General features: G+C 35.7%; 1 protein-coding gene across 2 annotated transcripts in view; it reads right to left on the reverse strand.

The window, feature by feature from the left end:
* Positions 1–20,735, reverse strand: part of EXOC6 (exocyst complex component 6) — a 181,550-nt gene that overhangs the window by 145,887 nt on the left and 14,928 nt on the right. For both annotated transcript variants that reach the window (XM_008070359.1, XM_021718726.1), the window contains 4 exons: positions 18,646–18,850; positions 14,536–14,691; positions 11,589–11,657; positions 678–761 (listed from right to left, as the gene is read on the reverse strand). In XM_008070359.1, the coding sequence (XP_008068550.1) occupies positions 678–761; positions 11,589–11,657; positions 14,536–14,691; positions 18,646–18,850 (514 nt within the window). The remainder of the gene's footprint in view (positions 1–677; positions 762–11,588; positions 11,658–14,535; positions 14,692–18,645; positions 18,851–20,735) is intronic.

Here is a 20,735-nt window from a genome sequence, read left to right on the forward strand (position 1 = left end):
TCTCTGTATCCAATGTCCCAAAAGTCATGCTTTCCTATTCAGTAGATGCTCCTAGGATAAAGGCTACATTCAGTATTTCATTAAGCCTATCTGGGTTTCTACCTTCATTTAGATTTTCCTGTCATGTTTGCTTTATAATTCAGATGTATTGACATATAAATTACATACAATAAAACTCACTCTTTCTCATGTTCAGTTTCTATGAGTTTTCACAAACATCTAGTCACGTAATGATCACCACAAACAACATAAGGAACAGTTTCTTATTCACTCAGTTTTTGGTCTTTGTCAGATCCTCAGTATATTTTAAAAGAATTTAAGCTTAAAAGAAAAAAAGTCTATCCAGTATCTTTAGTTGTTCTTTCAGTGGGACAATTAATTAAAGTACATAGTCTGACATATTGTCAGAAATTATCAATCCCTAACATTTTGTATATTTACTTGTTGACCTTTTTTTTTTAAGTCACTGTCTATCTTTCCTAATAGAATGCAAGTTCATAAGAAAAGGAACTTGTTTTGTTCACTGCTATACCCTTGGCACCTAAACAAAATGACTGGAATGTGTTCAATAAGTATTTATAGTTGAATGAATAGTGACATATGCTCTAAAGAAACTAAAGCAGGGTAAGGGGATAAAAAGTGACAACATAACCAATTCGAAATACTCCCATACTTACCATACTTGACTGAGGCTGCAATACCAGTCTTGCTTGTTTCTTTCTTTGTTTTCTATAGTAATTTTCAAATGTCTCCTCATCACCCTAAAATCAAATCAGCAGAGTAATGAAATATAAATACACACAGAGAGAGAGAGAGAGAGCGCTAAACAGATACCTCTGTGTCCCCTACGAATCGTTTAAAAATTTCCAACTGAAATGTAAACGCTGAATGGCATTTCATATTGAATATCAAGAACAGGGTTTTGGCATTGTAGTTCAATAGCAACTTCTTTTGGTATCATGACCATTAGAAAGAATGAAGTTCAGTTCACACAACATGACATTTGCCCAACTTACCCCTTGGGAGTTCTAGATTTTTGAGTGACCAAACCAAAATATGGCTGTCAGTGAGGGAAGCGAAATACAAGATTAGCTGTGAAGTCTAAACTTCGGAAATGGTGTGAAGGCCCGCCATCATCCAGCATCTTCCTCCATCTCTTGCCTAATCTCTCGCCACACCCTAACACTCAGGATGTCCAACATCCGATTCTCTTTTCACTTCCAAGATTTGCATATGCCTGAAATATGCCTCCCAGGTCCCTTTTCCTGTATTACTCATCCCTCACCACTCACCATAGATGTCATTTCCTTTAGGAAGATTTCCCTAACTTTCAAAGGCTTGTTATTTTCTGTTATCCCACAGTAACCTGCACTTATATGTGCTGTAATTTCTTGATCATTAGTCTCTCGGTGCAGTTCAGTAAAACTTTGTGGGAAGGTGGAGGTTTTCTATGTCTGCACTATCTAATACGGTAGCCACTAGCCACAGGTGGATATTGAGCATTTGAAATGTGGCTAATAGAACTGAGACTGCCAGGCATAGTGGCTCACACCTGTAATCCTAATACTTTGGGAAGCCAAGGTGGGAGGACTGCTTGAGCACAGGAATTCAAAGCCACTCTGGGCAACGTAGTGAGACCTTGTCTCTACAAACAATCAAAAAGTCAACTTTTTGACTTTTTACAGGTGTGGTGATGCCACCTGTAATCTCAGCTATTCAGGAAGGTAGAAGGCTAGTCTGAGCATAGGAGGTCGAGGCTGTGGTGAGCCATAATTGTGCCCTACATACCAGTCTAGATGATAGAGTGAGACTCCAAATTAAAAAAAAAAAAAAAAAAAGAACTGAGACACCGACTTTTTAGTTTTGCTTAATTTTATTTATTTATTTGAGTTGGAGTCTCACTACGCACCCAGGTTGGAATGCAGTGGCACGCTCATGGCCACTACAGCATCGACCCTCTGGGCTCAGACGATCCTTCCATCTCAGCCTTCCAAGGAGCTAGAACTACAGGCACGTAACACCACGTCCAGCTAATTTTTTGATTTATTGTAGACATGAGGTCTTGCCAAGTTGTCCAGGCTGTTCTCAAACCCGTGGGCTCAGGCAATCCGCTCACCTTGGCCTTCCAAAGTGCTGGGTTTATAGGCTTAAGCCACCACGCCCAGCCAATTTAATTAATTTAAATTAAGTGGTTACATATGGCTAATGGCTGCCTTATCAAACAACAGTGACCTATCTTTACCACTTGACTGTATGTCGGTTAGAACATGTTCATTTAATTCTCATCACTGCATCCTCGTCACTTAGAAAATGCTTGGCATGCAGCGGGCACTCAATAAATATGTTAAATGAATGACTGAGCAAATAAATATATAACTATGTATCTATCCCCTCTGTGTTCTTCTGCTTAAAAGAGAATCCACCCTGAGTCAGAAGAAAAGGTTGGGAACCCATTGCCTTGTTCATCCAAGGCTCCAAAAGAAAGCAAAAAGAAAAAAAATGAGCACTAGGTTAAAAAAAAAAGTCAAAACCCATATTTCTACTGGAAAACAATTCTAATTTTATTTTATTAATACTTCAGTAACTACAAAAACATAACTTTCCTTAGTGCTGTCTAAAGTAAGCTCAAAATGCGGAAAACAGTTTTACCTGTATCTGCTAAGGAAGTTCTTCTAATTTTTTTTGTACTTAAGCAATTAAAAGAATTTCAAAAAACTATTGTGTCCCTCACACAGTTTTAATAAGGTAACTCAATTTTTTGCACCCTGAGTTTAAATAAATGCAAAGGATATAATATCAAGCATATAAAAATGTTGGAATTTAAAAATAAAACCACTACATCCTCATTTAAACATATCCAAGCCATCATTCGTTTTAAAAATATATGAACATACTCTTCCTTAACATTTAGAATGTTTACATTTTTCCTTTTCTTTTTAAACTCATATTTACAGTCCACTACAGTTACAGAACTTTTTATAACTGAATGGTTTTAAAAATTTTTTTCTAATGTAATATGTTTTTATTTTTACTTTATTTTTGAGACTTTAAGGCTTTAGGTGTTAAGGTGGCTTTTTCCTTCTGGGATAAATTATTATAATTAATACCTAACTGATCCAAGGAGCATAAATATATTATATATTTTGACAATGAGTAAACCAAAAAGTAAAATTTTTTTTTAATGAAACCCTTAATAGGATGAGTGGGACTTTATTCCTTTAATAATATACTCTTTGGTTAAAACTCTGAGCTGCAGATTTAGGACGTAGGATTTATTTTTAAAAGTTCACCCTAAAACCTAATTAGCAAAACCTGTCCTTACACTCAAACTAACAACTTAAGTTGTATTTAATGTCTCTCTAGAAAAGTCTGACTTCATGTTTCCCTTCCAAAAAACTTTAATGTGCTTTGAGGACTATTATATTATGAAAAACATTGAGAGTAAAATCAGGAGATTACAAAAAGCAGGTCAAGATTAAGTTTATTTAAACCTAATGTGATTGCTTTTTAAACCCAATGAGATTGTTTTGTGCATTCACGCACCTTAAAGTCAAGATAATAAATCACTTACTCACTACTTATTCTGTTTCTCATTACTTAATTTGTAATAATGCAATGCAATGTATACCTAAAATTATAAGCTATTTATGAAGTAGGAATACAATAAACAAACAGTATATACCCTCAATTAACATGCGGACATACATAAACCTCTGCTGTTCAACTTCTGGAAATAATTAAATAAAACTAAGTATAAGAAAACCAGGTATAACTCTATCAATCTTTTTAGATATCCTGATCATGCTTTTTCTGGGTACTTAATGAAACAGAATATGTTATCAACTGCTAAAAACCATAGCCAAATTTTACTTTTTAAGCTATGGAAGTAGAAAATATTAAACATGTTACTTAATTTACATTTAGGATAATTTGGTAAAACAGTTTATCTGCTTTATTGAATCACAGAGTACATAAATATGAAAAAATGAGGTTATCCAATGTAACTTGAAATTTTGGGGTCGCAGAAAACACTCTAGTCATGTTTAAAAGATTCAGTTTCATTAACCTATACCATTTGGCTGTTGAAAGGTGTTTTTCTTACATGGAACCAATGCTACTGCCCATCATAAGTGGACTGGAAAAAGAAAATGTGGTACACATACATGATGGAGTATTACCAGTTGTAAAGAAGAATAAAATCATGGACTTCACAGCAAATTGGATGGAGTTGAAGACCATAATACTAAGTGAATGACCACAGAAATAAAGAATGGAATACCACATGTTCTCATTCATAAGTGGGCCCTGAACATTAATCACATTAGCACAAGGGTGGTATTGGCAATCACCGGGTACTGTCAGAGAAGGCAGGGAGGGAGGGGGTAAGTGACAACACAAAGTGTACCTGGCCCACTACCAGGGGGAGTGAGGGCCAGTTAGAAGCCCAAACTTCACTTGCATGCAGCCAACTTATGTAGTTAATCCTCACTTGTACCCCACATCTCTACAATAAAATTTTAAAAATTGTTTTTAAGTTTTTCTTTACAGCAATGACACATCCTAAGGAAGATTATTAAGATTAGCCAAAATCACTGTTTACATTTAAACATACAGAACATAGTTTTCACATTGAAATTTGCCTGTTTTATTTGCAGTACGCTCACAGGACTCCCCCCTAAAAGCAGTATGTTTGTTATCAACAATTGAGGACAAAAGTTCAGGTCATTAAAAGGAAACTGTCATCACTGCCACCTATGTCATTACTCCCTAACATCTATCTGAATTAGAATATCCTACCACAGGACAAAATATACCACTTCTAACAAGACTTATTCTTAACAGAAATCTGTGCAAAAAGAGAAAGGAAGGAATCCTTAGGTGTACACAGCTCCTTGATGAATAGTTATAGGAGATATTGCCTTTATTTGGCACCATGGTAGTACTGAGTGACAGTGAGAACATGACTTTCTTTTACAAAGCAAATGCGGGAGCCTCCAACATGGCCTCCAAAGACCCTACCTCATGGTATTCAAACCCTTTTGCAGTCCCCTTCCAAGCTGTGCCAGAGCTGGTCTATGTGACCAAAAGGATAAAGCAGATGTAATAGTGTATTACTTCTGAGATTGGGTTATGCAAGAAATTATGGCTTCCATCTTGATTTCTTGGGAAGCCAGTTGCCATGTCAATGAGAACTTTCAGGCAGCCTTGTAGAGAGCTCACATAGCAAGGGACTGAGCCCTTCTACCAAAAGCTGTCACAGAAGCAAACCCTCCAGCCTCCATCAGGCCTTCAAATGATTATAGCCCTCAATGACATCTTGACTAGAAGAACCTCTTGAGAGACCTTTTAGCCAGACCCACTCAGCTAAGCCATTCCCAGACTGCTAACCCTATGAAATAATGTTTGCTGTTTTAAGCCAGTGTGTTATGCATGTGTGTTACACATGTGGTCAGTATCTTAAGCAACATTCCCAGGAACAGAACAAGATGAGTGTTAAACGAAAGAAATGCTCAGGAAAAAGACTGCTCAAGAAGTGAAGAAAGCAAGAGAGGGTATGAGAGAAAGTCAATCAAGGGTGCCACCTGGGGCAACAAACTCTCTAAGAGAATAGGCTTTGCCTGATTCCACAGTGCAACCGCAGAGTATACGCTTTACCTCGGAGTGGTCCCAATATAGGTAAGAAATCTAGACTTTCCAACTCCCACACCCACACACTATAACTGACATTCCTCAATCCTGGTAAACCTGCGTGGATTGGTAATAGGCTGCGCAGCATCTCTACCTCTTCTGAAAATAAGAACTCAGCAGAGCGCCAATAGTAAGAGAAGAACCACTGTGAGACAGGCTGGGGTTCCCAGACAGATCATTTTTAGAAAACAGCTAAGGATTTAAAAATTACTTCCTTAAAATTTTTAGCCCAGGACCCCTTGGAAAGCCTCCATAAGCTGTTAAAACCCTCACAGCAGCAATTCTCACACTACTCAATATTCATCAAATACATTCGGAAATTCATTCATTCAGTGTTCACTGTTCTTAAAAAAAAAAAAAAGGTACCTGTACTCAAAGTTTAGGACATGCCCAGCTAAGAAAAACCACAAAAGGCCCTTAGGACTTTTCAAAGCCTAAAAAACAATAAGCTATGGTAAGCTATATTGTAAATACTTTTTGCTGTATTTTCCAAAGAGAACTCCTTTTTAAACATAATACCTATTTTCCTTTCATGGAACACTCATATTTGATCAAACAGAGTAGGAAAATGCTACCTTAGGATTTTGGAAATAGAGCTCTTTTGGATAAAATGGACTTATAGTCAACAGCTCAATTCCTTGAAATTTTACATATTATTAAAACTCTTTTATAGTAATCCTTTTTAACATTTACCGAGTGCTATTTTATACTGGGCCCTACACTAAGCACTTTGTTATTTATATTGACTCTAATACACAACATAGCCTTAAAACTTGGTAACCATATTTTGCAAATGAGAAATTCAACTGAGATAAGTAATGTACATAATGCCATAATGCTGGGAAGTGGCAGAACGGCAATAACAAATGCAAAGAAAAAAGTTGTAATAATAAAGACAAATTCACCTAATCAAATAATTTTGATCATATATACCAACCAGAAGTTATCATACTAATGAACATTTATTAAATCTACAGTATAGAATAGTAAAAAAAAATTCACAGTATAGAATAGTAAAACATTAAATTCACTTAAAAAAGGAAAAAAGCCCTGCCTGAATCAGTAAAAAACCAACACTTTTTAGACTGCAGTTTTCTAAAATTTATAAACTCTATATATTACAAAGATATAAACATACAAAGAACTAAAATTAAGTTATAAAAAAATAACATTAGAAGAAAAAGTAAAGCCCAGTTGGAACTTGTTAAGAAATCAGCATAAAGCTTCAAAAAAAATTAACATTAATACAATTATAAAGGCAAAGATTCTTAAAGCAATCAGTGTTTATGCCACTTACTTTTCATATCTGAGAAAAAATAAATCTTAAGTTATTTCTGAATAATCACAAAGCAGATTCAATGGAGTTTAAAGTTTTCTAACATTCTGTTGGTTCTCTGCCATTGACTTGACTTGTCACTACTTTGATCATTTAATTGTGCTTTTATTTCTTTACTTTTAATCATGAACAACGAAATGCCACTTAATATCTACTGTAACACTCCCAAGGGATGCCACACTGAAACGTCATATAATATCTAACACTTGCTACAAAAGATATGATGATATATTCCTTCCCAGAGGTTTTAGTACCTGTTGACATAGTTACCCACATAAAGATATAGAAAATGATTTAGCTGGGCTCGGTGGTTCAGCCTGTAATCCTGCGCCTTTGGGAGGCTGAGGTGAGTGGATTGCCTGAGCCCGAGGGTTCGAGACCCACCTGGGCAACTAGGCGAGACCTCATCTCTACAATAAATCAAAAACTAGCCAGGTGTGGTAGCATGCGCCTGTAGTTCCAGCTACTTGGAAGGCTGAGATGGAAGGATCGCCGGAGCCCAGCAGGTTGAGGTTGCGGTGGCCGGGAGCGGCCACTGCACTCCAGTCTGGGCGACAGAGTGAGACTCCAACTCAAAAAAAAAAAAAAAAAACCTGAGTTTTTGAGAGATTGAGGTGAGCGGACTGCTTGAGCCTACAGGTTCAAGACCAGCCTGGGCAACTTGGCAAGACCTCATCTCTACAATAAATCAAAAAATTAGCTGGGCATGTTAGCGCATGCCTGTAGTTCCAGTTACTTGGAAGGCTAGGCAGAAGGATCACCAGAGTCCAGCAGGTCGACGCCAGGATAGCCATGAGCGTGCCACTGCACTCTAGCCTGGGCGACAGAGTGAGATTCTGACTCATAAAAACAAAACAAAACTGAGTTTGACGTTAAAGTCAGTCAACAACTATTCAACAAACATTTATGAAGTACTAGAAGCAACAAGAGGCAATGGGGAAAGAACAATAAACAACACTCTCATGGTCTCTATCTTTGTGAATCATACAAATATGGAACACAGATACACAAAGTACTAGAAGTGCCTATTGGCATACACTATAGTTTATTGTGCCCTTATAAGACAAAAAATTAAGTACTACCAAAGCAAAAAATTATTACTCTCTACCAAACCCAAACCTATAGGAGGCTATATTATTTGAAAGAGCTTGTAAAAGAATTAAACCACAATATAGGCCACTTTAAATACCAGGAAGCCAATATGATCTAGTTTAAATAAAAGAACAAAAGAAAATTTTTAAAATGGAAAATCTGAGATTAGACAATAGAAAGCTTAAATTTCCACTCAGGCGCAGTGGCTCATGCCTGTAATTCCAGCAGCACTTTAGAAGGACAATCTGAGGCCATGGGTTCGAGACCAGCCTGGGCAGCATGGCAAGACATCATCTCTACAATAAATTAAAAAATTAGCTGTGTATGGTGGCGTATGCCTCTAGTTCCAGCTACTTGGAAGGTTGAAGCGGAAGGCTCACCTGAGACCAGCAGGTCAAGGCAGCAGTGGCCATGAGTATGCCACTGCACTCCAGCCTGGGAGACAGAGTGAGACTCTAACTCAAAAAAATAAAAAAGTTTAGCAGTACAATTTTGGATTGAATTTAGCCTGTCCTTGCCTCATGTGTAAATGCAGTTAAATGTATGTACTACCAACTAACATTATAAAAGATAAAATACTAGATCTGAAAAGAATCTGAGAAGTTAAAGTATTTTATCTCATATACATTTGAAGAATTATTTAATCATAAAATAGACTAAAATTATTATTGTTTTTATACTGTTGTATGATTTATTACAGCTCTTTAAAAAAGAAATTCCTACAGTTCGCTTAAATGAAGCGCAATACATTTGAAACATCACTAATTTATTTACAAAATACATTTACATTTATATTGTGCTGATAGATCACTTTTATCTCAGTTAGTAAGTGCAGAGTTAGCCCTGACATAGTTAATAAAGATAGCTCTATTTGCTCTTATTAACATAATTGCCATTCTTTTTCAATCACATAAAGAATCCAAACCTCAACTCCTTAAAAGTAAATGCCTTCAGAAAGTTGTGGGATAACATAATCAAAATGTTGAAAAAAGGATAAAGAATTCTATGTCCCACAAAACTATCCTTAAAAGACAAAAAATAAAGACAATTTCTGATAAACAGCTGAGAGAATATGATGCTAGCAGATCTACCCTAAAAGAAATACTGCCAGGAGCTGTGGCTCACACCTGTAATCCCAGCACTTTGGGAGGCCAGGGAGGGAGGATTGCCAGAGCCCGAAGGTTTGAGACCAGCCTGGGCAACTACAATAAATAAATTTTTTTTAAAAATTAGCCAGGCATGGTGGCACGGGTCTGTAGTTCAAGCTACTTGGAAGGCTGAGGCAGAAAAATTGCCTAAGTCTGGCAGGCTGAAGCTGCAGTGGCCGTGAGCACTGCACCACTACACTATTACATGCTAGCCTGGGCAACAGTGAGACTCCGACTAAAAAAAAATAAAGAAATACTAAAGGGTCTCCTTCAGGCAGAAATGAAAGGAAACTAGACAGTAACTCCAACTCACATGAAGACATAAAGAATACAAGTAAAGGTAAACACAGGGGTAAATCTAAAGATAATATAGACATATTTTTGTTTGTAACTTATTTCTTCTACCTGCTTTAAGCAATAACGGAATAAAGTAACAATTATAAAACTGTGTATAAATGGGCTTATAATGTATAAACATGTTATTTGTATTAAAAAACAATAGTACAAAAAAGAGGGTATTAATATGAAATAAATTGTTTTAAGGTAAGAAGTTAATTGCAATCCCCAAGGCAAATACTAAAAAATATATATACATATGTATTATATATAAATAAATGGCAAAGAAAATAGCATGGTACATGAGAAAATATCTATTTAATGCAAAATAAGGTAGTACTGAAAGAATAAAGGAACAAAAAAGACATCAGACATTAAAACAAATGGCAAACAGCAGATGTAATTCCTACCTTACAGTAATTACTTTAAATATAAATGAATAAGCACTCCATTTGAAAGGCAGAGACCAACAGACTGAATTTTAAAAAAAACAGACTCAGTTATATGCTGTCTATAAGAAAAATTCTTTAGATTCAAAGACAGTGAGGATGAACGGAAAAGGATTTAAAAATATGCTATGCCAACAGTAGTCAGAAAAGAGCTGAAGTGGCTATCCCAATATTAGCCAAAAGAGACTTTAAGCCAAAAAATTTTACTTAAATAGGGACATTTTGTGATTTTTTTAAAAAGTCAATTCATCAGGAAGATATAACAATTATAAACATATGTTCACCTACTAAACAAATCCCTAAAAATAAATGAAAAATACTAGCAGAACTAAATTAAGGACAGAATTAAGACAATTCAACAGTAACCGTTGGAGACTTTAATGTTCCCATTTTCAGTAACAGATAAAACAGGCAGAAGACCAGCAAGGAAACAGAAGAGTTGAACAACACTACAAATCCACTACACATAGCAGATGTCTATGGAACATGCCATGCAAGAGCCAGGTATATGTTCCTCTCAAGTGGACATGACATACTGCAGGACAGACCATATGTTAGGCCATAAAGTAAGCTTCAATAAACTTAAAGCACACAAAATATGATCTCTGACCAGAAGAGGATTAAATCAGGAACCAATAACAGAAGGACACTTGGAAATTCACAAACATATAGAAATTAAACAAACACCCCAAGGAACCAAAGGGCTAAAGAGAAAATCAAAGGGCAACTGGAAACCATTTTGAGAGGAACGGCAACCAAAACACAATACACCAAGATGTATGGAATGCCGCTAAAGTAGTGCTTAGAGAGGAATGTATAACTCTATATGCCTATATCAAAACGAAGAAAAGTCTCAATCAATAACCTCCACTTTCACCTAAGTCGAAGAAGCCAGCCCAAGAGGCCACTTATAGTATGACTCCATTTGTAGGAAATGACTGGAATAAGCAAATGCACAGACACCGAAAGTGAATTTGTGGTCACCAGGAGCTGAGCAGAGGCGAGGAAGGGGAGTGACTGCTAAAGGATAAGGGGCTTCTTTTGGGGGTAACGAAGAGTTCGGAATTAGACAGTAATAATGGTTGCACATCCCTAGGAATACGCTAGCACCACTGAGTTGTGTACTTTAAAAGCGTTGCGTTTTTTGCTGTGAATATCTCAATAATGCAGTTAGTTTAAAAAAGGATAATTGAGTATTGAATCCAAAATAAGAACAATGTAGTGTCAAAGTATGGAGTAACATGACATAAGTAGAAGTAACATAACTGTGATTCAACAGCAGCACAGAGGCAAGAAGTAAGAAGTGGAAGTATACTATTGTAAGGTTCTTAAAACATACAAGAAGTGATATATCATTTGAAATTAGACTATGATCAGTTAAAAAAAAGGTAACTGTCTAGCACACAGTAGATATTTCACAAATATTTATTGTATGAAGATTTACAGCTACTTGGGCTTATGATCAGCCTTTAAGGTCTAAAATGCACAATGCCTTTTTAATAATATAAATATATGCACATAAATGCAAAACATACTTACCAAAACAGAATAAATGTGCAAGCATCGGTAAACAGGGGAAAAATCAACAAGATCCTGAACAGTTAAGACCTGAAAATGAAACCATTAAAAATATATATATAGGTCAACCTATTAGTCTACTATTAGATAACATAAAGTTAAAGATATACAGGGAGATTCATGGACTTCATTCTATAACATCTATTCAATTCTCCGAAAGCATAGATATAAAAACACAAAACCTTTTAAATTTTGTTTTGGCATTTGTTATTCATGGACTTCATGCTTTATCATCTACTCAATTTTCTGACAGAAAGCATGCAATATAAACACAAAATATTCATTTTGTTTTGGCATTTCTTTGGCAGTTCATTCTTTATACTATGTTTGTTATCATTGTTGACTGTTTTAGATTATAAGGTAATAGAAGGGAGAGACTGTATATCGTTACTATGCTTGATAGATCACCAGAGAGTTGCTATGGATGACTAGATACCTCATTATTGCTTTGGGCAAAAATGATTCATGGATTATGGTTTAGCTATAGACAAAGTTCCTTCTCTTAAACAGCTAAGTCATAAAATTTACAATTATTGCATTGAGTTGAAGACACCATCGCTATTATTTTATGGACCACTAAGGGAAAAAAACCCACAATCACTTGAAACTAAGACACCATCAATTTTAAGACATATCCTAAAAACTAAAATGTTAAAAGAGGGAAAAATGCACCTTATAACTGACAAAATATAGTAATACTATAAAGTTTCTCACTTAAGAAATACATAAAATCTTTCTAAAGGGTCACATTTCTACTCTCATGAATTCCCAAAGTATACTTAAATTATTTTTATTATAATACTTATTAGGGAAAATGATAGAAACAAAATGTAGCAAAATAGATCTGAGAGAACAGGAAAACAACCAGGTTATTCTAACAGTGTGGATCTGAGTGTAAGGTATGATGGTAATACTTCCCACATTTAAAGATATGCAAAACAGGCTGGGGAAAATTGAGGTAAGAAGACTAGACAGTCTATTTTTACCATTCTGAACTTCAAGAAGAGAATATAGAGACACTCTGAATATTAAAAACAAAAAAGAGATTTAAAAAACACTTATTTATTTTCACAGGCCCAAATAATAATAATAATAACTATTATTATTATTTCAAGGGACTTATCAAGACACTAATTCCATACTATGAAAACATTTAGGTAGGGCTTAGTGGCTCAGTCTGTAATCCCAGCACTTTGGGAGGTCAAGGCGAGTAGATTGCCTGAGCCCGCGGGTTCAAGACCAGCCCGGGCAACTTCGCGAGACCTCATCTCTACAATAAATCAAAAATATTAGCCGGGCATGGTAGCGCACACATGTAGTTCCAGTTACTTGGAAGGCTGGGGTGGAAGGATGGCTGAAGCAGGTGGATGCTGGGGTGGCCCTGAGCATGCTACTGCACTCCAGCCTGGGCAACAGAGTGAGACTCCAACTCAAAAAGAAAAAAGAAACCATTTAACTGTCTAAGGCTGTTCATTTGTCTGTATCCAGTACAACAGCAAACATCCACTACATATACATATATGGGATACATATATATACACATACACACATATATGCATAAATATATGTATGGATATGTAGTCTCATCCCCACACATACAGCAGAAATGTACACAGTGAACACACAGTTGTTCCCTACCCATAAAGACAATGATAGGTACATATTCATGCGATACAATTAAAAGGTCTTAGTGTGTCCCAATTAATTGGGTCCTTTAAAAAAGAGTTTAAAATCTCACTGACAAAGTGAAACTTACAAATAATTGGGAATAACGAGGCTCCCTATGATAGGAACTAAATTAAAAAGAAATTCAAAACAGAAGACAGAAGGTAGGCTCAATAAAATACTGTAAAAAATGTTAAAAAGTAGTAAGATAAGAGAATGAACCTGGATACAGAGGATGAAAAAAAGTAAATATTTAAGGATAATTTCAAAGTTTCTAGACTTATTAGAATTTTTTTATTAAAAAACTTAACTTTGATCATATTAGAATTATTTGACAGTATCTCAGCACCAATTGGAAGGAAAAAAAAGGAAGGTAGGCTACCCAGAATTAGGCCAAATGGCAAGATTCAGCCATTATGAAATAAAAATTTTGCAACAGAGACTTCAAATATAAGTAATAATTCTAAAAATCATTAAATGTATACTTTTACTAGTAATTATAACAGAACACCTAGATTCCACTATCTATGACTTATAAATACAATCTACAAAATAGCTTGCTTGTCTGTCTATAATGTAGTCAAATATTTCAGATGACACCATTGGTCTAACAGCTCAGCACAATCTGACTGATATTTCAACTTGAAATAAAAATCTGAGCTGAATTTCAAAGCAAAAAGAATTTATTTGTGAATAAAAAAATAAACAAGATGGCAATCTAGGACAAAATCACAGATGGGGTGGTCTCTGGCATGTCTAGAGAACAAAGGAAGGTTAGGGTTTTATTGAGGAAAGAAAAGGTTATGCTAATTGTTTTGCAAGTAAGTTCACTGGCAAGTGTCAGTAGTTGCTAGGAAGGCTTTGTAATCTTGAAGCTATGATTGGGCCCTTGCAGTTTTGGGTTGGCCTTGTGAAAATGTTTTGAAACAGGCATGTTCACGTATAAGTAACTAGATGTCCACATGTTGCTAACTGTCCTGTCCTTGTGGGACTCATGTAGTAAGCTGCGGTTTGGAAAAATGTATTGTGAGAGCACCTGTTACCAGGCAAACCGCGCATGAGCGTCGTTCCTTCACGGCCTCCTCAGGCTCCATTTTGTCAGGGTTTGCCACAACAAACTTCATTTAGTCTCTGACAATGTACATTCAATTTGCACAAGGGAAGACAGAATCCCATAAATGTACATTACAATCCCAAAGAAAAAAATTCATCCAGTAATGGATAAAGAAAGAAACCTCATCACCTCCTCTTCATTCTCATCTTCTTCCTCAAGGGCATGTTTTAATACAATTTCATTCTTTTCTTCTGGGATTCTATCATGATTTATATACATATTCTTCCCAAATTTCACATTATTTTGCTTCTGCAGAGAAACACTGAAGGTTTTCTGATGCTGTGCCTATTTTGAAGAGAGAAAAATTCAGATTATTTCAAAATTGATTATGGTTAAAACTGGTTCAAAAAATTGTTCTTGGTATTTTCTTACATTTTTAATGTCTGCAAGTGTAGAATCTATAGTGATGTCCCCTTTCTTACTCATGATTTTGGCCTTACTAGACACGGTCTTCTCGCCTCCTTTCTATTTATTTATTTTAACATTATTTTTTGAATTGGTGTCTCACTCTGTTGCCCAGGCTGAAGTGCAGTGGCACAATCATGGCTTACTACAGCCTTTTGTCTCTGAACTCCTGAACTCTGGCTATCCTTCTGCCTCAACCTTCTGAGTAGCTGAGACTACAGGTGTGCACCACCACACCTGGCTCATTTTTCTTCTTTTAAAACAGTCTTGCAGTTATGGGAAGCCATATATTTCCTGAGTTGGAACATTGTGTGTTGGCAAGAGAAACTGGTTTCCTCTTTGGCTATAATCCCAACTCCCTGTGTGCAAGCTTATTTTATTGTCCACGAAAAATGTCCACAGTTTGTGAAGACTAGGAATGCAGAAGCTGTAATTCCACAGTTGATCATTGACAAAAACAACATGTATACAGACAAAAAAGCTGAGAATGTTTATACTTTCTTTTAGGCATTTTAGTGATACTTCACTACAGAACTCGATTACAAAAGATAGAAAAAATATAGAGCAAATTCCAGAATTTTAATTTCCTTACGCACTGCATATCACTGAGATGTTCCCTCTGTTTTGACAGATTGGACTCTAGCTACTGTGTTCTGTCAGCATGGAGAAAGGCCGCCCACCGGCTCTTTCAGGCAAATCCTCTCTAAGGCATACAGGACTGCTAATCAGACCTTCTCTACTTCCAGGTAATCACACTATGTAAGTCTCCCAAGCTGGCTCCCCCTCACCTACACCTTGATGTTGCCTGCCTCCAGAGGCTTGCATTTGAGAAAACTATCGTTCCTGTTGCAACTATCAACCTACTCACTGAAAAAACAAAAGACTAGAATTTCCTTTTTCCCTCTGTGCCACAACTAACTTCATCAATGATTTTCTGCTTTCAGAGTATAAAATCATTTATTTAGAATATTGCTTTCAAATTGTGTTATGTACAAACTAGTATTTCACACAGCAAAAATACATGTTCCTCGAAAAATGGGTTCTATGCTCAAATGAGTTACACAAATAGTACACAGTGTTTCCTCCTAGATTTACATTCATAAGTAAAGAAATCCGTTTAACCTTATTTAACCCAGGTTTCCAAAACTTATTTAACCATTAAGTCCTCTTGTTCTCCCTAAAGAACAATATTAAAATATGTAACAGAGAATATCATAAGGAAAATGTTAACTTCTAATATGAATTTTAGATATTTATTGCTAATTAGACACCAGACTACTCATAGTGGATTTATCTCTCACATCAGAATTTTTAAGTCTCCCTAAAGGGCTGCACGCAGTGGCTCTTGCCTGTAATCCCAGAACTTTGGGAGGCTAAGACTGGGTACAGGTATTTAGAACTTAGTCCCAGTAGGGCTTAATAATGAATTACATTAAGAGTACAAATACTTCTGAAAAGTCAAAGTATTCCCCAGTTTGTCTTGTGAACACAGGAGATACTACTAGCTGAGATGGGAAACATGAGAAAAACAGATTTGAGGGGAAAATAGTAAAGTCTGGATTTAGAAATACTGGGTTTGAGGCACCTATAAGATATTCAAGTGTATACACAAGTTAGTCAGTCTATAAAGGGGACATGAAATAATGGAATTAAGCACAGGAGATACTTTGCAAAGTATGAGGTTTATATTTATGTCACCTAGGAGATTCCAGAACCAAACTGTGACTCTACCCATCTGAACATAGTTTATGAGAGAACCCTGAAGACTTCTTATACTAAAAATAAAAATAAAAAACAAAAATCAATAAGAAATTGAAATGCAGCCTGAAGGGATACCAAGACAGAACAAAACATAACTTTTCTTATCAAATCCTCAGGACTCTAGCTCTCACCATAAGGAAATCCTCTAACCTCTCAATTCTGTGGAAGACACAGATATTATGGGTAAAAAAAATTCCCATAGAGAGATGGTTAAGAAAAGGCTGCTGTATGAAATGAATGTGTTTAAACTGCAGAGGTAGGAAGTCTGATTTACAAAAAAAAAAAAAAAATTGATGGACCAGAAGAAAATTCTCAAAACCCTCAAATCTAAGAGCCCATGATTTAGGGGACTGCCTAAGTAGAAAGAGTACAAAATTGGTTTATGAGAAACAGGTCAAAGAAGGTAAGTTTAATACTGAAACTCTTAATTAAAATGCATAATGGAATATGAACTTTAAACTACTGTCTGTATTCTCATACCGAATGGAATATGAACTTGGAATGCAAACCTACCAAGTGGTTGCATTTATAACCCCCACAGTATGCACCAAATTCCTAGGTCAGAGGTAGGAAAAAAAATACTGAAAACACTGCAATATTGTGCAGAGCTCCCCAATGGCCAGAGGCAATCAGTCAGAAAGACTTAGGAGCCAAAGAAGAAATGGAAGGCACTGAGGGACGGATTGCTTGCTTTCCATTTCACCATCAAATGTATCCATCCTATTAGTATCATATCTTGAGATGTCAACAGTAGAGAAAAAAATATGATAATTTCACAGGATGACAGCTATGAAAGCCACACTTTGTTCTAGCCTAACAATCAGTAATAATATCCAACCTTTGTCTTCTGCTCAGTCCTCCATTCCTGAGGGCTTTCATATCTTATGAGAGTTCTCTGGGATAATAATTGTAGTTTCCAGATTCAGAACCTCTGAATTCCTTTCCGGGACTTTGGCAATGAATCTTATTCTCTTGCACCTTCTTAGTCTTTACTTTTTCCAGGCTAAAGATCTGATGTTAGAACTCCAACTCACTGGCCCACACTTCTACCATTTCTGTTGCTAAACCATCACCTACACTAACCATATTCCCACCATAACAGTTGGTCAGAAAAGTGGCCTCAGACCTACCTTCCACAGAAAAGAGAAGTAATAAGTGGCTTAAGTTCTGTTTTGTAGATTCTGTTCATATACAGTAAATAAAGATCTTTGTGCTGATCAAATATTTAACCAACTAAGCTGAAGAAAAGATACTATCAAAAAATCATCTGAAGGCCATCATACAGTGGCTCATGCCTGTAATTCCAGCACTTGGGAGGCCCAAGGAGGAGGAGTGCTTGAGCCCAGAAGCTTGAGACCAGCCAGGGCAGCACAGAAAAACCTTGTCTCTACAAATAAATTAAAAAATTAGCCAGGCATAGTGGAGTGTACCTAAAGGCCAGCTCCTGGAGAGGCTGAGGCAGAAGGATCACCTGAGCCCAGGAAATTGAGGCTGCAATGAACTGTGATGGTACCACTGCACTCTAACCTGGGCAAAAGAGTAAGACCCAACTAAAAAAAAGAAAGAAAAGAAAAAAAAAATTATTTGAAAATTGAGTTTTGTATAGCCCACTTACAGATAAGCAAGAGTAAACCACAACCAAAAAGGGAAAAATTACCCAACTTCTAAAAATACCATTGTACAACTCCTAAATTATTACATATAGTTTTCATTTTTATTAAACAACCCAAATGACTATCAAAAAAAGGATGAATATAGAAGTTGTGGTATATTCATACAATGGAATACTACTTAGCAATAGAAAGGAATTAATTACTGATAATGCAACACACATGGAGAAGATTGCCAAGAGTTCAGTTGGTGACTCAATTCTAGTTAGACAGACTGCTTAAATAAGGAATAATTTTAAACCCAAAGAAAACATTGACAAAATATGTTCTAAACAAGAAGCAGGAAAGATAAAAGGTAAAACTAAACAAAAATAAATATTTTATGTAAGTTAAGTAAACCTTGTCTATATTCTATATCCTATATTACTATACATCAAATTAAAATTCTGCATTTTATTCTCACCTGTTTCATTGCTGTTTCACCTATTTTGTCAGAGTGTTTTCGAATGCTTTCCAAAAAGTCTTTGAGATCGGACATGGAGATTTCTTTAATGTCCTCACGGAGTTTAGGAAGATTTTCTATCATTAGCTGACAGAACCGGTATTGACTAACCCGAGGAAAGTATACGTTCTCTAATTGTTCCATAGTTTTTAGGGCAGAATAATACCTGTGAGGAGTTTAAAAAAAAAACCTCTATGAAAAGTTCTTATCACAGTAATTTTACAAGTAAGTCTAAATAATTAATCAGTCTAACATTCTCATCAATAAGGAAACAGATACAGTTAAAATTAGTAAAATTAGCTGAACGTGGTAGCTCACGCCTGTAATCCTAGCACTTTGGGAGGAGGCGAGAGGATTGCCTGAGCTCGCGGGTTTGAGACCAGCCTGAGCAATATGGCGAGACCTCAGCTCTACAATAAATCAAAAAAATTAGCTGGGCGTGGTGGCACATGCCTGTGGTTCCAGCTACTTGGAAGGCTGAGGCAGAAGGATCTCTTGAGCCCAGCAGGTCAAGGCTGCGATAGCCATGATTGTGCCACTGTACTCCAGCCTGGGAGATAAAGTGAGACTCTGACTCAAAAAAAAAAAAAAAAAAAGCAAAATTAATATTTATTTCTATTTACCAAGCACAAACTATAAACCACATGAACAAGTTGTAGGCTGAAAACTTCACAGCATACACTTAACATAAAACTTCATTTAGCTTTATCTAAATCTATAACATTAAGAGTATTATCATGGTCATTCCAGCACCTTAAACAAATATGTATAAATAAACATTCCAATACCTTAAATAAACTTCTGAATTATAACACTGAGTTATTTGTTGTGTAACTTCATACTGTTTCTCCCATTATAATACCCATACACACACATACCATCCCATCCAAAGGACACAGCACAGATAAAATTTGAGTTACAATAAAATTTATTTAACTTGTTTTTTTTGGGGGGGAAGAAAGCAGGATTTATTGAGAGAACAGAAAAGTTCCCAGAGTAGAGGGGACTCAAGGGGGTTGCCCAAAGTTTATTTAACTTTTTAAAAAATTTTATACTACTGCAATTAGAAATAGTATTAATTGTCACAAAAATCAGGTGAAAATTCACTGGTAGAGTGATTTTTCACTTCAACAAATATTTACTTAATGTCTACTATTTAAAAGGCACTGTGTGACATGCTGGATACATAGCAATTAGTAAAGTATAACCTTTGCCCTAGAGAAACCGACATATACTTTCAAACACATAATGTAATTTCCTTTAGACTTCCTTCTTGAGGTACACTTGTACGGCAGATATTACATTCTATAGATGTGAAAACTGAAAAACAAAGAAAGAGTATATAATTGGCCAAGATACCATAGTTAATTGGTAGCAGGACTGAGACTTTTCCAAAACTGTTAGTTTCCTACAATAATATTTACTACCAAAATCCATTTGAGAGTTAGGCAGAAGAATTTTAAAAACTAATGAAATAGTATTCTATACTTTCCTATTGAATTGGATGGTATTAGAAATGAGAAAAAGCACTAATGGACAAAAAAAAAGGCAATACAAAAGTAAAGTGATAGAAACTGTGAGATATAAATGAAAAAAAGTAAGTTGGAAAGACAACGGTATATTCAAAAGCTATTTAAAGATACTGATTGGTTTTCTAGCACATATTCTCTAAGACAGTATATTCTGCAATTATCACAAAATATCACCACTAATTTAAAAATCAGATAATCTAAATTTTATCTTGGTTATTTAAAAGTCATCAGATTATTCACATAAACAAAATATATATTTGGTCAGAAATTAAATATTTGGGAGATGGTATGAGTAGAAGAGATGTCATTACAATGATTCTGACAATGCCTAAGATATTAAAGATTTAGAAGAAGTGAAATAATGAGCTATAGTTTTTTGATGTAACCCAGAACATTTTAAATGCAGTCAATCAGTCAACAGCTAAACCACACTACTTGATCCTGGTCTATTTCCTGATGATTCTTTTTTTTTTTTTTTTTTTTTATTTTGAGTCTCACTCTGTCGCCCAGACTGGAATC

This window comes from Carlito syrichta, unplaced genomic scaffold (assembly GCF_000164805.1).
Source record: "Carlito syrichta isolate Samal-C Ts95f unplaced genomic scaffold, Tarsius_syrichta-2.0.1 Scaffold313373, whole genome shotgun sequence".
Classification (NCBI taxonomy): domain Eukaryota; kingdom Metazoa; phylum Chordata; class Mammalia; order Primates; family Tarsiidae; genus Carlito; species Carlito syrichta.